Source organism: Nothoprocta perdicaria, unplaced genomic scaffold (assembly GCF_003342845.1).
Source record: "Nothoprocta perdicaria isolate Ctin4 unplaced genomic scaffold, notPer1 scaffold_59, whole genome shotgun sequence".
NCBI lineage: Eukaryota > Metazoa > Chordata > Aves > Tinamiformes > Tinamidae > Nothoprocta > Nothoprocta perdicaria.
The window spans coordinates 3,876,133-3,895,800 of record NW_020455854.1 but is presented as its reverse complement, the minus strand read 5'-3'; the positions used below and the strand labels follow the sequence as shown (position 1 = coordinate 3,895,800).

The 19,668-nt window shown below is 38.1% G+C and overlaps 1 protein-coding gene across 1 annotated transcript in view; it reads right to left on the bottom strand.

Moving 5' to 3' along the window:
• The window catches only part of PARN (poly(A)-specific ribonuclease), a 41,618-nt gene extending 22,251 nt beyond the window's left edge, over positions 1-19,367 (bottom strand). The window contains exons 1-18 of the mRNA XM_026049030.1: positions 19,322-19,367; positions 19,057-19,134; positions 18,257-18,336; positions 17,678-17,745; positions 17,498-17,579; positions 16,626-16,686; positions 15,809-15,974; positions 15,445-15,510; positions 14,667-14,705; positions 13,161-13,203; positions 12,535-12,615; positions 11,134-11,190; positions 10,289-10,366; positions 9,257-9,300; positions 8,702-8,744; positions 7,043-7,118; positions 4,298-4,408; positions 4,144-4,213 (exon numbers count right to left, since the gene is read on the bottom strand). Of these exons, the coding sequence (XP_025904815.1) occupies positions 4,144-4,213; positions 4,298-4,408; positions 7,043-7,118; positions 8,702-8,744; positions 9,257-9,300; positions 10,289-10,366; positions 11,134-11,190; positions 12,535-12,615; positions 13,161-13,203; positions 14,667-14,705; positions 15,445-15,510; positions 15,809-15,974; positions 16,626-16,686; positions 17,498-17,579; positions 17,678-17,745; positions 18,257-18,336; positions 19,057-19,134; positions 19,322-19,340 (1,262 nt within the window). The 5' untranslated portion in view covers positions 19,341-19,367. The remainder of the gene's footprint in view (positions 1-4,143; positions 4,214-4,297; positions 4,409-7,042; positions 7,119-8,701; positions 8,745-9,256; positions 9,301-10,288; positions 10,367-11,133; positions 11,191-12,534; positions 12,616-13,160; positions 13,204-14,666; positions 14,706-15,444; positions 15,511-15,808; positions 15,975-16,625; positions 16,687-17,497; positions 17,580-17,677; positions 17,746-18,256; positions 18,337-19,056; positions 19,135-19,321) is intronic.
• Between the last annotated feature and the right edge of the window lie 301 nt (positions 19,368-19,668).

The following is a 19,668-nucleotide window of genomic DNA, read 5'->3' as shown; positions in this document are numbered from 1 at the left end:
ACCTAAAGCTCTCATCTTATCTAAGATCTCACTTAAGCTTTGTTTTCCCCTAGTACTGCTTCATGCTCTACACAGAATGAATTTCCTAACACTGTGTAAGCCACCATGATATGGYTACAAAAAACCAAAAACCCCCAAARCAGTGTTTCACCCTTTAACATGTAATTACATTCAAAAAAATACTTATCAAGACAAACCCATGTTCAACTTACAAAACTATACTCCCCAGAATAAGAATCACAAGCAGCCCAAAAACCCTGTCATAGGTATATGCATGAAACATATCTTGTTAACTGGAAAGCTAGAAAACAGTTAAAAAAAAAAAAGGAAGTGACTCTGGGAAATGGACACATAAGCCAGATGGTGTCCACAGAAGTGTCACCTATTATGGTGCACATTACCCCATCCAACTGCTCCTCTATCTCTCAGGACAGAGGCAGGATAATGTGGTGCTGTGTCCTTCAGCACTGAAGAACTTGAGAATATTAATAAACATTAGAATTGCTTTAGGAACTTCCAAAATTGTTACAAAGGAGTTTGTGTTTCTGCTTACATTTAGCCTTAGGTGACACTGGCTTTGCTGTAGCSAAGACCTAAACAGAGTGACCTAAAAAAGGTCAGTGACGAGAGCCTAAGAATGAAGCAGGCTTCAGAATACAGGTCCACAAGAGACCAGAGAGAAATGTCATTGCTCTGATGTCTCCCAGAGGTACAGGACAAGAAAATATAACACTCAAAGGACAACTCAGCAAAAAGTTGTCCTCAACTTTTGTGGCTCAAAATGAAATATAACAAAAAGAAAAAATAAATAAATAAATAAATAAATAAAAAATAAAAAAGTAAGACAGACAGATAGAGGAACACACACAAACAGCATTAAGTTGGGGTTTATTTTTCTCATGTGACAGATTTTCCAACCCTTTCACATCACCTTTCCAGGCTTTTGCTGGACTCCCTCCAGTAACTCCATCTCTTGCACTGGAAAGTCCAGCACTCAGCAGGGCTGAGTAGGGAGCAAGACCCCTTTCATCAACATGTTGGATACTGTTAACCACCTTCACCGTGAGCATTGCTGCCTGCCCTACTCAAGTATAGAAGGGCAGAGGTTAAGCATAACATACAGTATTTCAGCTAGTCAGTAAAGCCAGGTTAGCCCTCACTATTTGCATGTTCCGCCACCACACAGGACAGCAAAGAATTAAAGAAGAAAGTTGGTTTATGCTTAGCTTTATGAAGAAAGATTTCATAGAATTGTCAGAGCTTGTCATTATAAAAAGTACTCAAAAATATTCACCTAGACAGCAGCTTTGATAAAAACTCATTATTACAGACGAAGTTTTCAATGCTAATTACAGGCAAGTAATAGTAAAAATGCCTTCCCCAAGATTAATTGTGTTTAGGATTAGTCGCTAATACTGTAACTGATGACAAGAACAGACTTATGCCAAAAGCCACATTAATCAAGATGAGGTTTTCAAGTTTTATTTTTCTAAATCCTGAGGCACAAATCCTGTATTTATTTGTTCAATCAAAGAAACAGCACTTGCATACACGCATATACACTCTAGAGAGGGGGTATAAGTACCAATGTTAATATTAAATCCATTTAAAATATTACAGCAGTGACTGCACCTGCTAGTGATAACTTCTAACACAGATTTTGAACACAGAGCTGCAGCATCCATAATTATGGCTGCCAGATTTCTCATCGATTTACAGATAGTTTAAATTAACAAGGTTGTTCTGTATGACAACACAGTCCCAACTTTTATTAACTGGACTCGTATCATTGTTGTGAGGTTGCTTTTCATTACATTGATCCATRCTTACATGTAAAGGCTATATTACCCATGCTTTGTATTTTCTAYGTTGAAATGTGCTTCCTGCATTGCTTAGGGGCTCTGCAGCTAGACCACACAGTCAGGGGACAAAGACATCTATTTCTCAATAGATAAGAGTCTCCAGAAATTTGGTTTTTGAGATAGACACCTGAAAGAGGTTTGTTCTTGTGACAACTCAAGTAAAATACAGGGAGCAAGGTTACAACCACGCTACTTCACAGCAATACGCGAGCAGACTCAGTTGGTTAAGATTACTGCTCTGCAATGTGACAGAAAAAGAGTTTTCATGGATGGAGAACTGGATAGAGAAACTGAGGTAGCTCGAAAAAGAACAAGGGATCTTTTCAAAAGCAGGGCATCTCAGCAAGCCAGGTCGATAACCAGCACAGGCTTGTGTCTGAAAGCGCAAGGACAGCAGTTTTTTAATCTTACTTTGTGACTGAAAAGCCAGTTGCGAAACTGCAGAAAAGCATATTAAGAGTCTTCCGGAATACTTGTGCCAAGAAAATTAAATTCAGAGAGAAATTAAATGATTTGCAATACGTGCTACAGAATCTGGATCTCTGGTAAGACATTCTTCACAAATGTATCACAAAACCAAACTATTAGCACATAGTGCAAACCTCGGTTCTGATATTTTTCAGATGCAAAAAGGATTTCCAAGTTAATTTTTACTTCTATAGAGTATAACATTACTCAGCTCAATCTAACAGGGTGCTGTCATTCCCTTAAACATCTTTCCCCTTCCTATCCCCCAGATAATTTTCTTTAGTTTTGATGCATCATTAAAAGTTACAAGGCTGTTTTAAGGGTGCAGAGCAGAAAAGGAGGAAAAGAAAAATGTTGCTTTCATATGAAAAACCTTTCATATGAACAGTAGGTTTTCATTTCTTTCTCACCCCCCACCCCAAATACCTTCAGCCATTTTCCCTAGCATTTAGTGTTAACTTTCTCTTTGCTAGGCAGTGTTGATTCTGAAGCCAAAACCCAGCAGTTTTACCCACAGGGCTTATGTCCACAGCCAAGTTCCTCTTAAAGATTTTGAAACGACATTGTTAGAGGACTTGCATTTAGAGTGCTCAAATTAAAACTTGAAAAGCATAAATTTAACCCAGTACTGGCACTGCACTAGAAGTCTCAGTTCATACTTTTGGCAGATAAGACTGCCAAAGAATGTAAAGCAATTTGGGTAATAACTGAAAAATACAAATAAATTTAACCACCTCAAATGGTACCTACTAGTTGGCACATAATGCTGGTGTTACAGCAAACAGTGTGTGACAAATTCCATCTTCAAATGAAGTTATGCTGATTCTGTCACCATCTTTTCCTTAACTGAATATTCACATTCAAATTAAGTGGTCAATAAAGCTCTAAATCTGAGAAATTCATACACAATTCAGGAAGCCTAGAACATAGGAAGTTACTGCCTTAAACATCTCAGGGTCAAGAGAATTAACTGACAACAAAGTGGTCATTTAGCTTCTAGGCCAAAAAATAGGGAAGATTCCAGCCATGGTTATTCTTTCATTTGTATAGACCATCTAAAGCTACAATAACCCTTTTTCTCCAACTCCTATACTATAGGATAGGATTTGAATGGATTAAGCTTTTCCAGAACTGGAACAAAAATAGAGGATTTGTTTTTTCATTTAACTCTTTTCATTTTATACAACATTTCAAACTATCTTTCAATGCTGCTTCCAAAGACAAATTTACAAGCTGGCTTCCATCTTTTGAAATATTCACAAGAGCACTCARTTCAAAAGCAAAAATCATAGCATCATTCTGTAATCTAAGTATGTTTGTCACTGTGCTTGCTGTGCTTCCTGATACCAGTAAGAGCTTTGTGCTCCTTGAATAGGTATATTTTATTTTTTCTAGACTACTGGAGTGTGCTCAGTTTTAAATACCATGATTTTTTCACAGTGCTCTCCAACAGTACGAACACTTGACCAGTTTTTCTCTTCAGCTCTACTGTCTCCAGCTTTCTACAGAAGCATTTTCTAAATTGTAAATATATTCCCAACATTTCCATCGCCATGTGGAYATGCCCAAAGCAATTCAGGTTCCAAATGTCCCTTTACAGATTAGTGGAAGGTAAAGCATTTCCCTCACAAGAAAAAAAATTATTTACTTTCCAAATTTTGGTCTTTCTGCAGCATTAACAGCATCAACCAGAAAGCCAAAGACTGAAGTGTCAATAAAAATGCCCTTAGTTTTTGCTTTTACAATCCAAATTAGGTATTCTGAAGACTAAGTTTCAATATTGTAGCAGGCTTTAAAAACAGCAATTACTTACTTRTTAAAAAAAGGTTCAATGAGTTTTGATCTAGCAGACACATGATTTTTCGGAGGACTAAGGAATGAACCTGGAAAGAAGAGAATATATATTTATAAAATATGTAGTTACTGGTGGCACTAAGGAGTAGATTTGAAGACAGCAACATAGATACCTAGAAAATTAGCCATGGAGATGAAGCACAGTCCAGTAATGTAGGCATCGTAACCTGCTTCATGTAGTTGCTCAGAAGCTGTATTATAACTTGGAAACCCTTCTGCACTTTCTGAGGGGAGAGAGACAGAGAGAGGAGAGAGAGAGAGAGGAGGAAAAAAAACAAAAAGCATATCCATGCTATACATAACACGATTATAAGTCTCTCTCAAAAAAAATGGGTTACTTTCATAAGCATAGGTTCATAGGATAGAAACTCATTAAAAAGAGTATTATTCTCCTAAACAGCAGTTCACTCCCATGGACCTCCGACTACTATGGAATACTAACACTAATGCAACATTAGCAGCACTTCCCACACAGCATACTTGCCTCTATCTTGCACTTGAGGGAACATTCAGGCTCTACTACTGATTCGCTTGCCAAGCACCCAGCTGACCTATGGCCAGATTTATGGTATTTCAATAATGAAAAAGAGTGATTAAAGGTGTCTTTATTGACAACTTAGACAACAATGACTGCTGTCAGAGGAACCTGGACAGGCTGGAGAGTTGGGCAGAGAGGAACCTCATGAGGTTCAACAAGGACAAGTGCAGGGTCCTGCMCCTGGGCAGGAATAGCCCCAGGCACCAGCACAGATGAGGGGTCGACCTGCTGGAGAGCAGCTCCACAGAGAGGGACCTGGGAGTCCTGGTTGACACCAAGTTATCCATGAGGCAGCAGGGCCCTCATGGCCAAGGAGGCCAATGGGCTCCTGGCTGCATCAGGAGGATGTTGCCAGCAGGACAGGGAGGGGATCCTGATCCTGCCCCTCTGCTCAGCTCTGGGGAGGCCAAACCTGGAGCATGGAGGGTAGTTCTGGGATCCCCAGGACAAGAGGGACGTGGAGCTTCTAGAGAGGGTCCAGCAGAGGGCATCAAAAATACTAAGGGACTGGAGCATCTGTCGTATGAGGAAAGATTAAGTGAGSTGGGAGGTCGCAGTTTAGCCTGGAGAAGACTGAGAGGGGATCTGATCAATATGTATAAGTACCTGAGGGGTAAATGTAGGGAGGAWGGAGCCAAGCTCTTCTCAGTGGTGGCCAGTGACAGGACAAGGGGTAATGGGTACAAGTTGAAACACAGGAAGTTCCATCTGCATATGAGGAGGAACTTCTTTACTGTGAGGGTGCCAGAGCCCTGGAACAGGCTGCCCAGGGAGGCTGTGGAGTCTCCTTCTCTGGAGGTCTTCAAAACCTGCGACTGGGTGCCCCTGCTACAGCAGGGGGTTGGACTAAGTGATCTCTATAGGTCCCTTCCAACCTCAACCATTCTGAGATTCTGTGAACTTAGATGTCCATATTCGGTGTCTGCATAAAGACTTTAAGGAGTATCCCTTTATTCACCTCAAAGTGGAAAACTTAATAGGCATGTGCCTGAAGAGGAGTGTTTGAGAGTGTGCCTTCTCAGCAATAGAGGAATGCTTGAAAAAAAAAAAAAGTCAAAGCAAGCTGAGCTTAAAAAGATAATTCTTAATATTCAATTTTATCTATTTCTTTTACAGATGCACATCCACATGTAAAAACAAACACAAATGAACAGTTAGCAGCAGTATTTGCAACACAGTATTTTAAATGATGTTTTACTTTAGATGTTCTGAGGTACATTAATCATCTCATATTATGTGTTAACACTTCAGAGTTAACAACTTCCATAGTCATATTTTATTCAGGAAAACAACCAAATTTTGAAGGGTGATAAAATAGTTTTATCACCAACAAAAATCACTTGACAGACACCAAATTACATCACATTTTGAGAAGTTTGTATCCATTAAAAGRTATATTAAATATACCTATTATATTGTATATATGTGTATACATCTATACACATGTATATATACATATGAAATATATATATGTAGATATATATATCCATTAAAAGATATTAAAAGATATATTAAAAGCACCATTAAAGGATATGAATTACCATCCACCCCAGATGTAGGGCATCACTCAGATCTAGGCACCTGGCTCTCTGCCCGAGAAGACAAGAGCAGTCAAATCTGATTATCCATTTTGCTACCCTCCCTCTCCTGACAGTTCAGGTACATCCACTCTGCCCATTCAGCAATATAGGAAAGTAATGCTCCTCTTCCTTTTGATTAAGCATACAAATTCCTCCTTCCAATGCTCAGTTTCACTGTTCAATTTTAGCCTCCTTTTTTCAAGTCAGGAGCTCAAGAAATAAACTCTGAACCTTGATACAAATTGGCTCTTCAGTTCTTTCCGTTCACCTCAAAAAGGGTAAGCTGTAAAGCACCTGAASTACTTTCTAGACTCACATGACCAGGCACTGCTATGTAAATTTTCTTGCTTTTGTGTCTAGAAGTACATATTTGAGTTGATCTGAAGGGTATTAAAAAAACAAACCTTCCCAAAAAATAGTTTTAAAAAAAAAATCAAGTTACTCTCCAAAAATCTAAAGGGGAAAAAAAAAGATAAAAAGATAACACTAAAAGACAACAGAATTGCTGATCTCTGAAATACTTTCATTATTCTATCCCTTGATCCAAAATMAAATATAAAGATTCCTACTAACTGGATACAACTGCATTATATCCATATTTCCCAAGCTCATGTTTAAAATCCTTGTAATCAAACTAATAACATTAACAAGGAAATTTTCATTCCAGGCTCAGAACAATCTTCCCTCTCAAAAACAGAAGTTAATATTTTACAACACAGACCATTTTTAGGTAACCTTACCAACTTTAGGAGGGCTGAATGGAACCTCTTTTAAACGTTTTTCCAGTTCTGCGAGGGATGTGTTACTAATGATCTCCTGAAAGGAAGAACAGCATGAACGGCCTGTACACTTTCCCTGGAAACCAAARCCAAATAAGACAACATAGATACTTACTGCTGCCACCTTGTGTCCTCTAAGATTTATGCATAACCCCCAATACCAAACTAATACACCAGAGATGACCACCAAGGCAAGTTTAAAAGTTAGCTTGCCTTGTCTACAGTGTAACTTGTGAGTCTCAAGCACTTAGCAATACTTCTCAGAATTCTGCATTGAGTTGGATCTGGTTTCCTACATACTGTATGTGCAGGGGAAAGGGCAGCACAGGCAACAAAGMAAAACACCCAAAATACTGATCACAACGTGAGGCATTTGAGGTGAGAACTGTTGAGTGCTTGCTGACTGAGCAAGCAGCTCCTGCTCTAGGCATTTTTAGTTACAGTTTTAGGAATGCAACACAAAGACAGGGAAAGAAACCTGGCAATCTGAAAAGCTGGGGTATTTCAGTAAATTCTAGACTTCAGCTTGAGCTGCACTACTGTACTGTGCATAAAAAGCCATAATAAGATAGATAATTATTTTCTTCAAAAGCCAAACCTAACTTTGTGGATTTTCTTTGGCAATTATTAAATGCAAAAAAAGAAGTGCAGAATCAACAGCAAGATAAACTCCAAGTCTTGGGGTACAGTCCTTGTTAAAGAAAGTTGYCTGAACCAAAGTTCACTTTGATTCCAGAAGAGAGTTCTTTAGAGTTATTGACACTAATTCTACGGTCTAAACCACCTCAAGAACTCAACACGGCGAGCAAGCATCATCCTGGCACTCCAAGACCAAGTTAGCTGCAACGGCATAAAATCTGAGCAGCTATGTAAAAAACAGAAGTATCTACATAACTTTGACTATATTAATGGCTATATTAATACAGTAATAGTACTGTTACTATCAAGACAAATCTGAAAACATCCAAGTAACTTTTAATGAGATTTTCAATTATGCAACGTTCTAAAGTCAGTCAAAAGAGAAAAGCTAGGCTGAAGGTATTGGGTTTTGGGTTTTTTGGAAAAATTCATTTATCCATAAAGGAAGAAAAGGAAGAAAGAATCACTCAACTATGTTTATTCTTTAGAAAATAAAACTCATTCTGAAGGAATTTAGAAAAAGCTGTAATTTTTTTCTTCTGCAGAACATCCACCAAACAGTACAACAGAACCTAATGATGTCTGAAGATCAATTTTTCTAGATCAGAAATTTACAGTATTCTACATCTTTTGATAAGTAAATAACTTCAGGACCATTTTCTATGAGTTGCATTTTACAGAGTCAAAAATTGAAAATAATTTGAAATCGCAGCATGAAGGTAACTTACCTGCTTTCAACAACTGCCAATCAGCTGTATTTTATATTTGTAAAAGTTTATATACTAAGTTTTTGGGTGGTTTTTTTTTTTTTTGAAATTTAGATACAAAATGGATAAGGTTTTTTAAAGTCAAAACAAGGCATTCTCCATACGGAAAACTACATTCTGCTAGCCATTCTCCTCTATCAAAAGCATCATCTGTGTTTTAATACACATTTAAGGTAAAATTTTATTGTTAAATCTTTCTATAATTTTAATTTACCTTAAAAGGTTGTGTACTGGCCATCAGTTTAGTATCCAATAGCCTAAAAACAAAGAGTTAAAAAAGTTGAAATGGAATAATACCCATTTTGTCAAATCAAAAAGTTTTCATGTATTAGCTGTGCAAYAGCTAATTTCACAGCATTTCACACTACTGAAACGCTACTCTCAACAGTAAAAGTTCTCCTCAGCTTTGCCAAACACACACTAAAAACACCAACAACAAAAAAAACCAAAAAGACAATGACTAAATAAATCTGGTCTTAATATAGTAGTGTAGTGTATATATAGTGTAGATTCCAAACCTAAAATATCCTGCCAAAAGCAAGAGGATAGCTGAGCAGCATCTTTTGTCAAGATGTTGAACAATAACACTGCTCTTCTGAAAATAAATGTTACAGAATGCCTTTTAAGCTGAATTTATCTAACTTGGTCCAAATATTACTTTCAGTTACAGCTCAGTTATGTTGAGCAACTGAGCTAGAACAAATACTATCAGCTTGCTAAAAAAAAAAAAAAAAATGGAGAAGATAGCTGATTTAAACTAAAAACTTACCTGGGAAATACGCATGAGGTCACTTCTTTAAATTCATTTAGGTCCTAAATTGACATTAAACCAGAAGATAAATTCCAGAGAAGTTATCTACCACGCTGAGATTGATAAACTGATATCAGTATATACTAGTACCCAAACAGCTTTTAGAATTGAATGACTGAAGTCTCACTTCCTAAAAGATGTAATCACTCAAAATGACTTTAAATACCATCAGCATTTTTTCCAAACTACTACTATTTCCAATTTGCTCATGATTTCTAAAAGAAAATGTTCCACCAATGCAAATATTCAACCTTATTTTATATTACTTCCAGCATCAGCTGCCTAACTGTTATGACATGTCTTACCTTAAACTCCCAGCATTTAATAAGTCAATGSAATATAAGTAATTGCTCAAGGTGGACAAGTTCTACTTGATGTTGATTAGAATTTACAGGTTTAGACCACTGTCAAATACTTATGTTCTAACACAGCCCAAACAGGTSTGAAACTACATTTTCCCATCTCAACCAAGTCTTCCCATACTATCCATGAGTCCTTGATGCTTACAAGTAACATGTGCATGGGCTGAAACTCTCTCCAGCCAGACCTTGGTCTTTACCTCAGACACTGTCCTCGGTGCCAGTAGACTGCTTAGTCTACCAGTTTAAGCCTTTTCAGGATGTCCTTCTTCCCTCCCAGTTATTCCGATATGCTCCCATTTCACCCAACGAACATGATCTTAAATTCTGCTACTGTATGACTAGCCACTCCCGCTCCATGCACTCTTTTCCAAGCAGTGTCTGAAGGACTAACTGACATGACCAGAAAGCACAACTCAATTCCAACATTTAATTGGAATATTTTCAAAATGTAAAAGAGAAGAATCAATCCAACTGAGCTTTCTACATCCAGATTTAAGAAAAGACAGCACTGGCCAAGCATTAATAGACCACGGTATGCTTCTATCCACAGGAAAACTTAAGAGATTAGACTGAAGGTAAATACATTACTAGGAGACATTGATGGCAACATGTGAGCAGTGACACTTACATCAGGTAAGGGACAATAGAACTGGTGTATAGTGTGCATAACGTCCAGTAGCATATTGTGTCCAATAACAAGTTTGCCCTGTGAAAAGAAGGTTAAGTGTTAATTACATCTCCAGCTGTGGCCTTAGCACAAGCACTACGTGAAAAGCACCTGCCCCAGATGCCAAGCGGGCACAGGTGGAAACAAACCAAGTCACATTCCCACACCTGCTCTTACCCTGCCCCACAGCGTCTCTCAGTTTTCCAGGGCAGCCATTCTTGCTCTTTCCTTTAATCCCTCCCCACTGCTTATCACCCCCTTCAGAGGCAGCTTAAAACTAGGAAGCAGGAGATACATTAGAACAGATACAAACAACTTTGTTTCCAATCATTGGAATCATCTTCAAATCTATTGAAGATTAAAGTGATTTGTGAATCCACTACTTTTTAACTTACAACTCGTATCATGAATAACAATTTATTCTTTAGGGGTTTTGAGGATTGACAGGGTGTCAAAAAAACCCCAAAAAACAATCAAACAAAAAAACCCCAAACCCAACAATCTGTTGAAGACAGAGAAAAAAACAAAAGCTTAATTATAATCCACAGAATCTTGTTAACTGCCATTAGAAAACTTTTATAGTTGACTCTTACAGAAATGAGGTAGCTACTCACTTATCATAGTATACTCTATCATCATAAATCATGAAGTAAATCAACTTAAAAACAGAAAAATTCTTTCATCTACATTTCATCTCTCAAAAAGCAAGASTAAAATAGCTTATTGTACGATTTTTTTCTCCTTACAAGAAAAGGTACATTTAAATACACACACACACATATATATGTATATATATACACACTCACAGAATTAGCAATGGCATGAACAACTCTGGAAAATCCTACAGCGTCATTCAGTTCCTCCTRCAATCAAAGTTTCTGGCATCAGTGAAATATAAATACAATACTGTCAGAATCATATCTGAGATACAGCAAAGATACTAAAATTTGATATTTTCAGCCCTTATTTGTTAAAAATACCATTTCAGTGCACAAAAAGGTCCTATATTGATTGTTATTTTTATTAATCAGATTGTATATTTGTATTAACACTGAGTCTGAGGAAGAAATACTTATTCTTACAAGCATATTTAGATATAAACAAAAACAGAACAGGATTACAAGTTACACATTTTAAGATGACCCAGAATGCATTCTGAGGAACCTGACTACAATATCTATCTTGGTTAAACTTAAACAATTTCTTTGTAATAGAGTTTTCTGATTTAAGTCTAGGGAAGTATTTCCTACTTCACACATAATAGATTTGTCTCTTTTCTACTAACAATAAAAATCTAATAAAGCATTCATCATCATCTTTGTTCAACTGTTAGGACCACCAGTCTGAGCGACTAACACTCCTTTAAAAAGTGCTTTAGAAAATTCACTGTACCAATAAGTTGTTTCTAACTTGCTTTTCACAAGAGGAGTTTCAGTTATGGTCACTATTACATAACCCTTTCCTTCTTGCAGAAGCATTCTGAAGGCAGTTTATTTGTTCCATCCATGTTGAATTCCTTGTATACATACAAAGAGTTTGACCACAAATTCCCTAACTTAAGTCTTACAATTTCTTGCAATTCATCTCAGGCTCAGCAAACCAAAAAAAAAGTAAGCTCCATCAACAATACTGAGAATGCCTGAATACAACACATGATCTTGYAGTCCATTTGTTACAACAGTAGTTGTGTGCAGCACTTTTCTATTAAGAAAAGTCAGATTATTTATAATTACACAGTATATGTTAACTGATACAACTGAAACCAAGTCTCATAATAGGAGTATTACTCCCAAGGACAGAATGTGAATCCACGTAGTGCAAAATTTTCTCCAGAAAGCTCACATAAGTTTGTCGTGTCTATTGCTATGAACAGCAGTAATACATGCAGCTATAGTTTACTGATGTTTCCTATAACTAGACTTTGCTTCTCTGAAACAGCAGATTCAATACAGGGAAGTATCACTGCTCCAAAAGWATTCAACAATTACTCATTCTTTAAAGTAACTTGCAATACTGCCTTTTTTTTTCCCCCTCCATTGCAGAGCCTAATTTATCCGTGTAGAATTTGGAGGATCACTTTCAGTCACAGCCAAAACAAGAGGATGCATTACTGAGCCTCATCATACACTATGTTGCATAATCAAAACTGACTGATTCTCCCCGTCCTCCTTAATTTAATTCTCCTCAAGTTCTCTGCAAATATTTACCTGTTCTTTGGCTTGTTTTTGTTGTTCTCTTCTTTTTCGTTCTTCTTCATTTACCTTACTTATGACAATATATCTCTCCTTCTAGAATCAAAAATATATAGGTTATGTATAGGATGACAACATYTGTGAGCTTTTTAGCTTTAGATTGCACAGAAAAGTAAAATCATAGCTGCAATACATATTGCTTAGGAGTTGCTACTTGGCAACACAACTCTAAGTACAACATTATCACACACTCCCCAAAGCCTGTCTTATAAAGCTGTCTCTTCAAGGCTACTAAGTCTAAAGTTAAGCTTAGTGAATGATTTAATACAGCTTTACACTACAGCCACCCTTTACTTCTGAAGAAAATGGTACTTAAAATTATAAATCAGTAGTGYTTTTGGAAGTCCAGACTCACTGCAAAGCAAGGATACAGAATGCCATGCCGCTACTGGGATTAAGAWCAAGACTTAACTTTTCATCAGTACTAAAGGTGAGATCCACTACATTTTAAATGTTTAAGCCACACAAACATATGCTTACATTTCATATTTTACAGTCAGAATTAATTACTAGAAATAAATTAATTGCCTTTCATTTAAAGTGTTTAGCAAATGTCACAAGCACTTAGTGTCTTAGTTTACCTTGTCTGATTCCAGAGTTTCAACGTGGATACCTTTTGGATATCTACATCAAAACAAATGAAAAGTGAATATAACTAGTTATTAAAATGAGATTTTATCAAATTGAAGCCACAGAAATGGCTTGGTGAAGTTATGTTTCAAGATTATTATAAAACTTCAGTGCAAGAGAACTATTCAGAGTGACTCAATTTAAAATACAGAAAAATTTGACAAACGACTCGATTTAAAATATGGGAGAATTTTACTAGTTAATTTTTCCTTACATATTTTTAACATTTTAATGATTATTAGTGTTAAAATTCACTCGAAAAATGTCACCTCCCATGCTGCTACTGCTGTGGAATCCATAACTTCTTATTTAGCAATATTAAATTAACATTAATTAGATATTTTGTCACAGCTTACAAGCTGCTTTTGAGGAACCCAAAAACCCAATCAGTGGTGAACAACTAAAAGCTCCCATTTACCTACAGTCACAAATTAACTCCTCGGAGGGCTCTATACCTTTAATGTGTCATTTATTCTCAGATTTATAAATTACGTTGAATTTCCTGCTAACAGTAAGCGCTACCAGGAAACATTAATGCAAATGCTGTTACCACTACYACTGAGCTGCATCTCTCTACCACATCCATGCTTAACTACCAAAATCCTGCCATATGCATTGCCAACAGTTTGTGCTCTGCAGCAAGGTTAGGGGAGAGTATCATTTTCCACTGCTTAACAATTTGCTGTTTCTCACATCCTCCCAATATCATAAACTAGACAATTACACAACCAACCTACTACTAGCATCTTTCTTTGCCACTACTACTGGCTACTGCTATAACAGCAGAATTATGTCTTTTCCACCCTACTTCTTTAAATTCTTCTTTATGGACAGGGGCTTTGTTTTGTTCACTTCCAACTCAAGTGCCTAGATACTACTGCAACACTGACTRCATACCAGTACAGTCAGAACAAAGTCTCACCTCTACTGCCCTACTCTAACAGCCTTCCTGTTTCTCCTAAAGCCTTAAGACATATATTCAGGCAGAAAAAAAAATATAAAATATGCCAAAAAGGGAGAAATTGGCTACCAGAAAAAGGACTTCAAGTCAGAAACTTGTACACATAGATGACTCGTACAAACAGAACACAGAAAATACATGATATAACACTAGTTTTTGAAGTAAATCCCACAACATATACAAAAATATTTAGCTACTGTTTACCAAAACCTGTCATGCTGCATTTATTTTGTAATCACTCCAGACATATATCATGCTGTGCAGTTCACAGATTTTATGCGAGAATAATAAAAACTGAGTTTTAAAATATTCAAATGAATCATCCAAAATCAGTATAGCAAAATTGATCTTCACATCATTATAAAACAATCTCCTTTTAAGGAAGAAAAGAGGATCTAAATGAATCATTTCTGAGGGTAAGTAGACCAGCTCTTACCAGGTTTTCTCATCAAAAACACTAAAGAGATAATGATAATAACTCCTTACTGTAACTTACTTCCAGCTCAAGGTCTGATAAACTAATTTCCTCTGAAATCTGAAAGTAAAATACAATTGTGTTATTAGCATTTTTTATATAAGTGTTTCAAAGCAATAAAAGTCAGTTAAAGTCTATTCCACACTCATTTTTGGGYACGTATTTTGAAGCATATGTCACTGCTACTACAACCTACAGGTTTGAAACGTATTTTCTGATATCCAGATGTTAAGCTGTGAAGGTGTTTACACCATTTTGCAGTTATCCACATAGCACTCTTCTGATAAAGCAAACATTCTGTCTCTTCTATGATTAGTTCATACAGGTACTACAATGTTAGTTTATTCCCAGCTCAACRGACTTCTAGAATTTCTAAGCCTTACATTAAAGCTCCAAACATCTGGACTTCAAAGCAAAATAGACCTTGAAAGGACAGTTTTAACACACCATTAGAAATGTAACAGCTGATAGCTCAATAGATTTAACCAAAATTATTATAAGATGCATCTCCAAGGCTTACAGAGCTCTTCTACAACAGCAGACGTTTCCTTAACTATGGAAGACACTTCTTGGCAATATACTTAAGTATATTTGTTCCGCAGGCAGATTATGGCCCATAAAGAGGGCATCATACCCAAGCAAATCACTGGGTTTGCTCATATTCCAGAGATTAGTCAAATAAGTTAACATCAGCAAAAATTGCAAGTACAAATATTTATTCTTCTTCCATTTTATCATTCCTGTAATTTCCTACAACAAAGATTTTTTTAAAGAGAGACACACAGTTCTAGAAACTGACCCTGTACATGGTTCCAATTCTAAATTTTCATTTTCTTCATTCTTTAAGAAGTCTTCTATTTGTTCCCTGGGGAAAATAATAATAATAAAAATAATAATAAGAGATTAAATAGATGATATCTTGCCCCTATAGCTATCATTATCATCTTAAAACAGTATTTGTAGTTGTCTAAAAGAAGACATCCTAATTAAAACAGTCAATGACTCTGCTTATATCTTTACTGCATTTTCAAATTAGTTCTCCTTTCAACTGATGTTTTATCATAGGTAAGTAGTTGAAGACTAAAATATGTAAAGTTATGACTGACCTGTAGCATCAACACAGGCATAATAAACTTCATTTCATACTACATAATTTTACTTACACTACTTTATCTATGAATTTTTTCTGATCCTCAGGAACTGTCACAGGACATTTTGTGGCATTAGGAGAAATATATGACAGAGATCCTGCACCATTGGCCTGAGAACGTTTTTCATCATATTGTTCCCTTAGCTGTCTTTCTTCTTCCTGATTTAAATATGGAATTCCTAAAACAGACATTTAAAATGTCATCATCAAAAACAAGTTAGTGATACACAAATCAGCAAAGCCTGACTACTAACCACACACTTGCCAGCGCTGCAGTCCTCAAGGCTGAAAACACAGCCCTCCTTTTCAGCCACCTCTTTTAGATCTTATCTGCAGGCATRGTGGCTTTCTCTTAGCATACGCCAGTTAGCTGATACCTTTAACCTCTTCAGAACTATATGTCTCATCTGGGCAGTACATCAGCCTAAGAACTGYAGAGCTGTAGATTACGAACATTTTTCTTCTTTGACATCCGCAATACTTTAATATCAGATTGCAGCTGTATCCATTGAAATGCACTGATATCTCTAAGATGCTTCTTTTTGTAGGCCTTACTTCTACTCCATTACCAGCTAGATAGCTTGTTTCTCTTATCTGTGTTTAGTGAGATGAGAGCAGAAAGAAAAAAAGAAAAAAAAAAAGGCTATGCATTTATTTAATAGGAATTCTAGCGGATAGAATTTTATATCAGGATTTTTGGAAAAATAATAACTATCATCACAACTACTAAATCAGAAAAGAATTCTAAGAACTTTATGATGTGATGTGAGAATATCATGAATGACTTTTCCTAGAAAGAGAAGAAAAAAGATGCTATCATAAAAACTCACCATTGCGAAAAACTTTATTAAAATCAAATCCTTGGTTTGCTAAAAAGTCTATACTTGAACTCTGTAACAAAAGAAAATGGCTTCATGATTAGCAAGACTATCACAAAACATGGCCTTCATCTAGCAAAGATATTTGTTAGTAACTCAGAAGTATCCTTCCCAAAAGAGAAAAAACAAGTGAGCAACAAAATCTATCAGACAGTTCTCCAGTGTCCTCTTCAGCTTTATCAATCTGCAGCAAAAAGTTTATATAGAACGGTTTTCTTGTTTTTCCTCAAATTGTAACTTTTGCTTTAATGTCCTAACAACTTTTTATTTATTTGTACAAGAACAATGGATACTGTAAAGGGAGGAGGATGAAAAGAGTGAACTGTAGGGAAAGAAGAGACTGAAGAGAAAGCAGAACATGGCTCAGGAGAACAAATCTGCAGAAAGAAAAAACTGGCAACAGTCTGGAAAACAGTGCAAATGAGAAAATGAGATAAGCAGATAGGAATAAAGTATCAAAAAGAAACAGTGAAATAGGAAATCATACCAGGACCAAAAAAAAAAAAAGTTTGGAATATTACCTCCAATTACAGAAAGCAGGGTGGCCAAAGTTTAATGTGCACAAAGATTTAAAAGCTGAAGTCAAAAGTACGCCCTTTTAACCTCATGTTTAGGGATTGTTCTAGCAGTAATCCTAATTGATACTTACATTTCTTCTTTCATAAAACAAAACAATCCCCAGAAACCTTGTGCTTGCCTTTTACAATTTTAAAGGAACAAAACTATTTTCATTCTACATGCATTGTTCCTAAGAGCCTTCTCCAGGCATAACTTAATTGGGTGGGGGAGAGCAAAACCGGAACAAAACCTCGTTTTCCACTAACCTGACAGACGAACTTGACATCTGGTGAACTTCTGTTAAAGGGTTTTGGAAAAATATAGAAATTAAAGGATTTCATTATATACCTGTGAAAAAGATGAGTTRTATGTCAATACAGTTGTTTATTAATATTATCTTGGAAATTACTCAATTAAGAACACAAAGAATAAAGACAATAACATACTTCTCTTCTGCATGGTCATATTTAAAAGTGCAAAGGCCAAACTGAAAGAGCAAAAAATCCATGGAATGCTGGAAAGGAAAGGAAAACCTTGCATGAGAATAAAAATTTTGAATATTTAAAAATAGTTGAGGTGTACCTAGAAAGAACATGATTTCTATTGGTTTCCAAGCTAATCTAAACCTGSATCTTCTTAAGTATTGTTGATTCTAATACTATTTTTGAATTAAATATAGCAGAGCTTTTCATCTAGCTTTCATCCCCATGCAAACATCTTCCTGCGCCTTTTAAGGAGGGTCACAGCTACCATTCTGATTCCCTAAACACACAGGGAAGGAGGGAAGATTCATCTCTCTCCACCTCTTGCTCACATGTAAGAAGGGACCCTGTATAAGCATCAGGATTTCACTAAGAGACCTGATCATTGCTGAGGGCCAAACAGTCCTTTTAAATGCAAAGCAGAGGATTATTCAATTCTACCACAGGCAAAGAGAAACCAGGTTGTCACCGAAATTGTCCTGTCTGGGCTTCCCATAACAAAGTGGCTACAGGTTATGCAAAATGATAGTGTTAACATTTTACCTTTTTAAGTTTCTGATACCTTTCTTCAGGTGTGTCAAAGCCATTGGTTAAYGTGCTAACAGAAGGCCCATCGCTGATCCCTGAAAAAGTAGCGGATTTTGGTTCTGATAATCTTTTCAAAGGCAGCCACAAAGAAGAAGACAACAAGTGCAACTTAAGAAAAACACTCTTTAAAGCACATGCTAAGAACACTCCACTTGAGAAAGGCTTTCTAGTGTATAGCAGCATGCATCACCACAATACTCATGTATTTTCTTTTAGTTTGGTAAAAGAGTAATTGCAGTGTTCTAGCAGCAAAGTTTAGCTACAAAAGTCCTACTCCATCTTACACGGCACTAAGATAAAAGCCTCCTCTATCAGTAACAGGGTGCCAGTGGATCCCTGCGGCCTCGGACTAGCCCCGAGGCAGGACAAGGATGGGCAGCGCGCTGGCCGCAGCTTCGCCTCACAGCCCGGCTCACAACACACGGCACCAGCTGCATTCCCATCCCCACCACATCCCTCACGGCCTCGTTTGGCTCACGTTCGTGTTTCGTGGCCGACCGAGCCCTCTTTTCTCAAAACGGCAGTGTTTGTTATGAAGACGTTTTCACGCGCGCCTCCGCAGGGCGTTAGGAGCGAGGCGCCCGCACTGCAGCGCTCCCCGCGGGGCTGCTCGCGGGCCCTTCCCGCTCTGCTCCAGCCTCCGGCTCCAGCCGCACGCACAAAAAAAAAAAGGCTTTTTTGAAGCCTTTGGCAAGTGTGGCAGAGAAGCGACTAACAAGCCCGAGCGCTGCCGTGGGGAGGGAGCCCGCCGTTACCTGAGAACTCCCCGTCGATGGCCAGGAAATCCGCTTCCTCAATGGCCTCGTACACTTTATTGAGGTTATCCTTAAAATCTGCGGGCAGAGGGGGGGAAGGCGCGGCTGAGGCGCGCAGCAGCCCGCGCCTCGGCGGGGGGCCGGGGCGCCGCCAGGAGCTCCCCGCGGGGTGTCGGCCATGGGGGGAGGCACGCAAGGAGACAAGCCCGGGAGCGGGGGAGGAGGGCGAGGGGAAGGGGGAGCCGCCGGGCAGCCGGTCACTCACTGCTCCTCGTCACCTCCATCCCTGCGCCCGCACCGGCCCGGCGCGCGCCCGGAAGCGGCCGCTGCCCCGCCCGCCGCACGTGAGCGCGCACGTGACGGCGCCGCGCCCGCCGCCATCTTCTCGAGGGGCCGGGCCGCCCCTCGGGTGGGAGGGGAGGGGATGGCGGGCGGCGGTCCCGCCCCGAGCGGCCGTCACGTCGCGGCCGGCAGCTGGGAGCGATCCCAAAGCGGCTGTTTTCCTAAGGGTGGTTCTGAAATGGGGTGCTGCGGCAGGTGCGCTCTCCTTCCAGAGCGGGAGGACGGGATGGGTTCCACGAGAAGCGACGTGGGCGCGCTGAGGGAATGCAG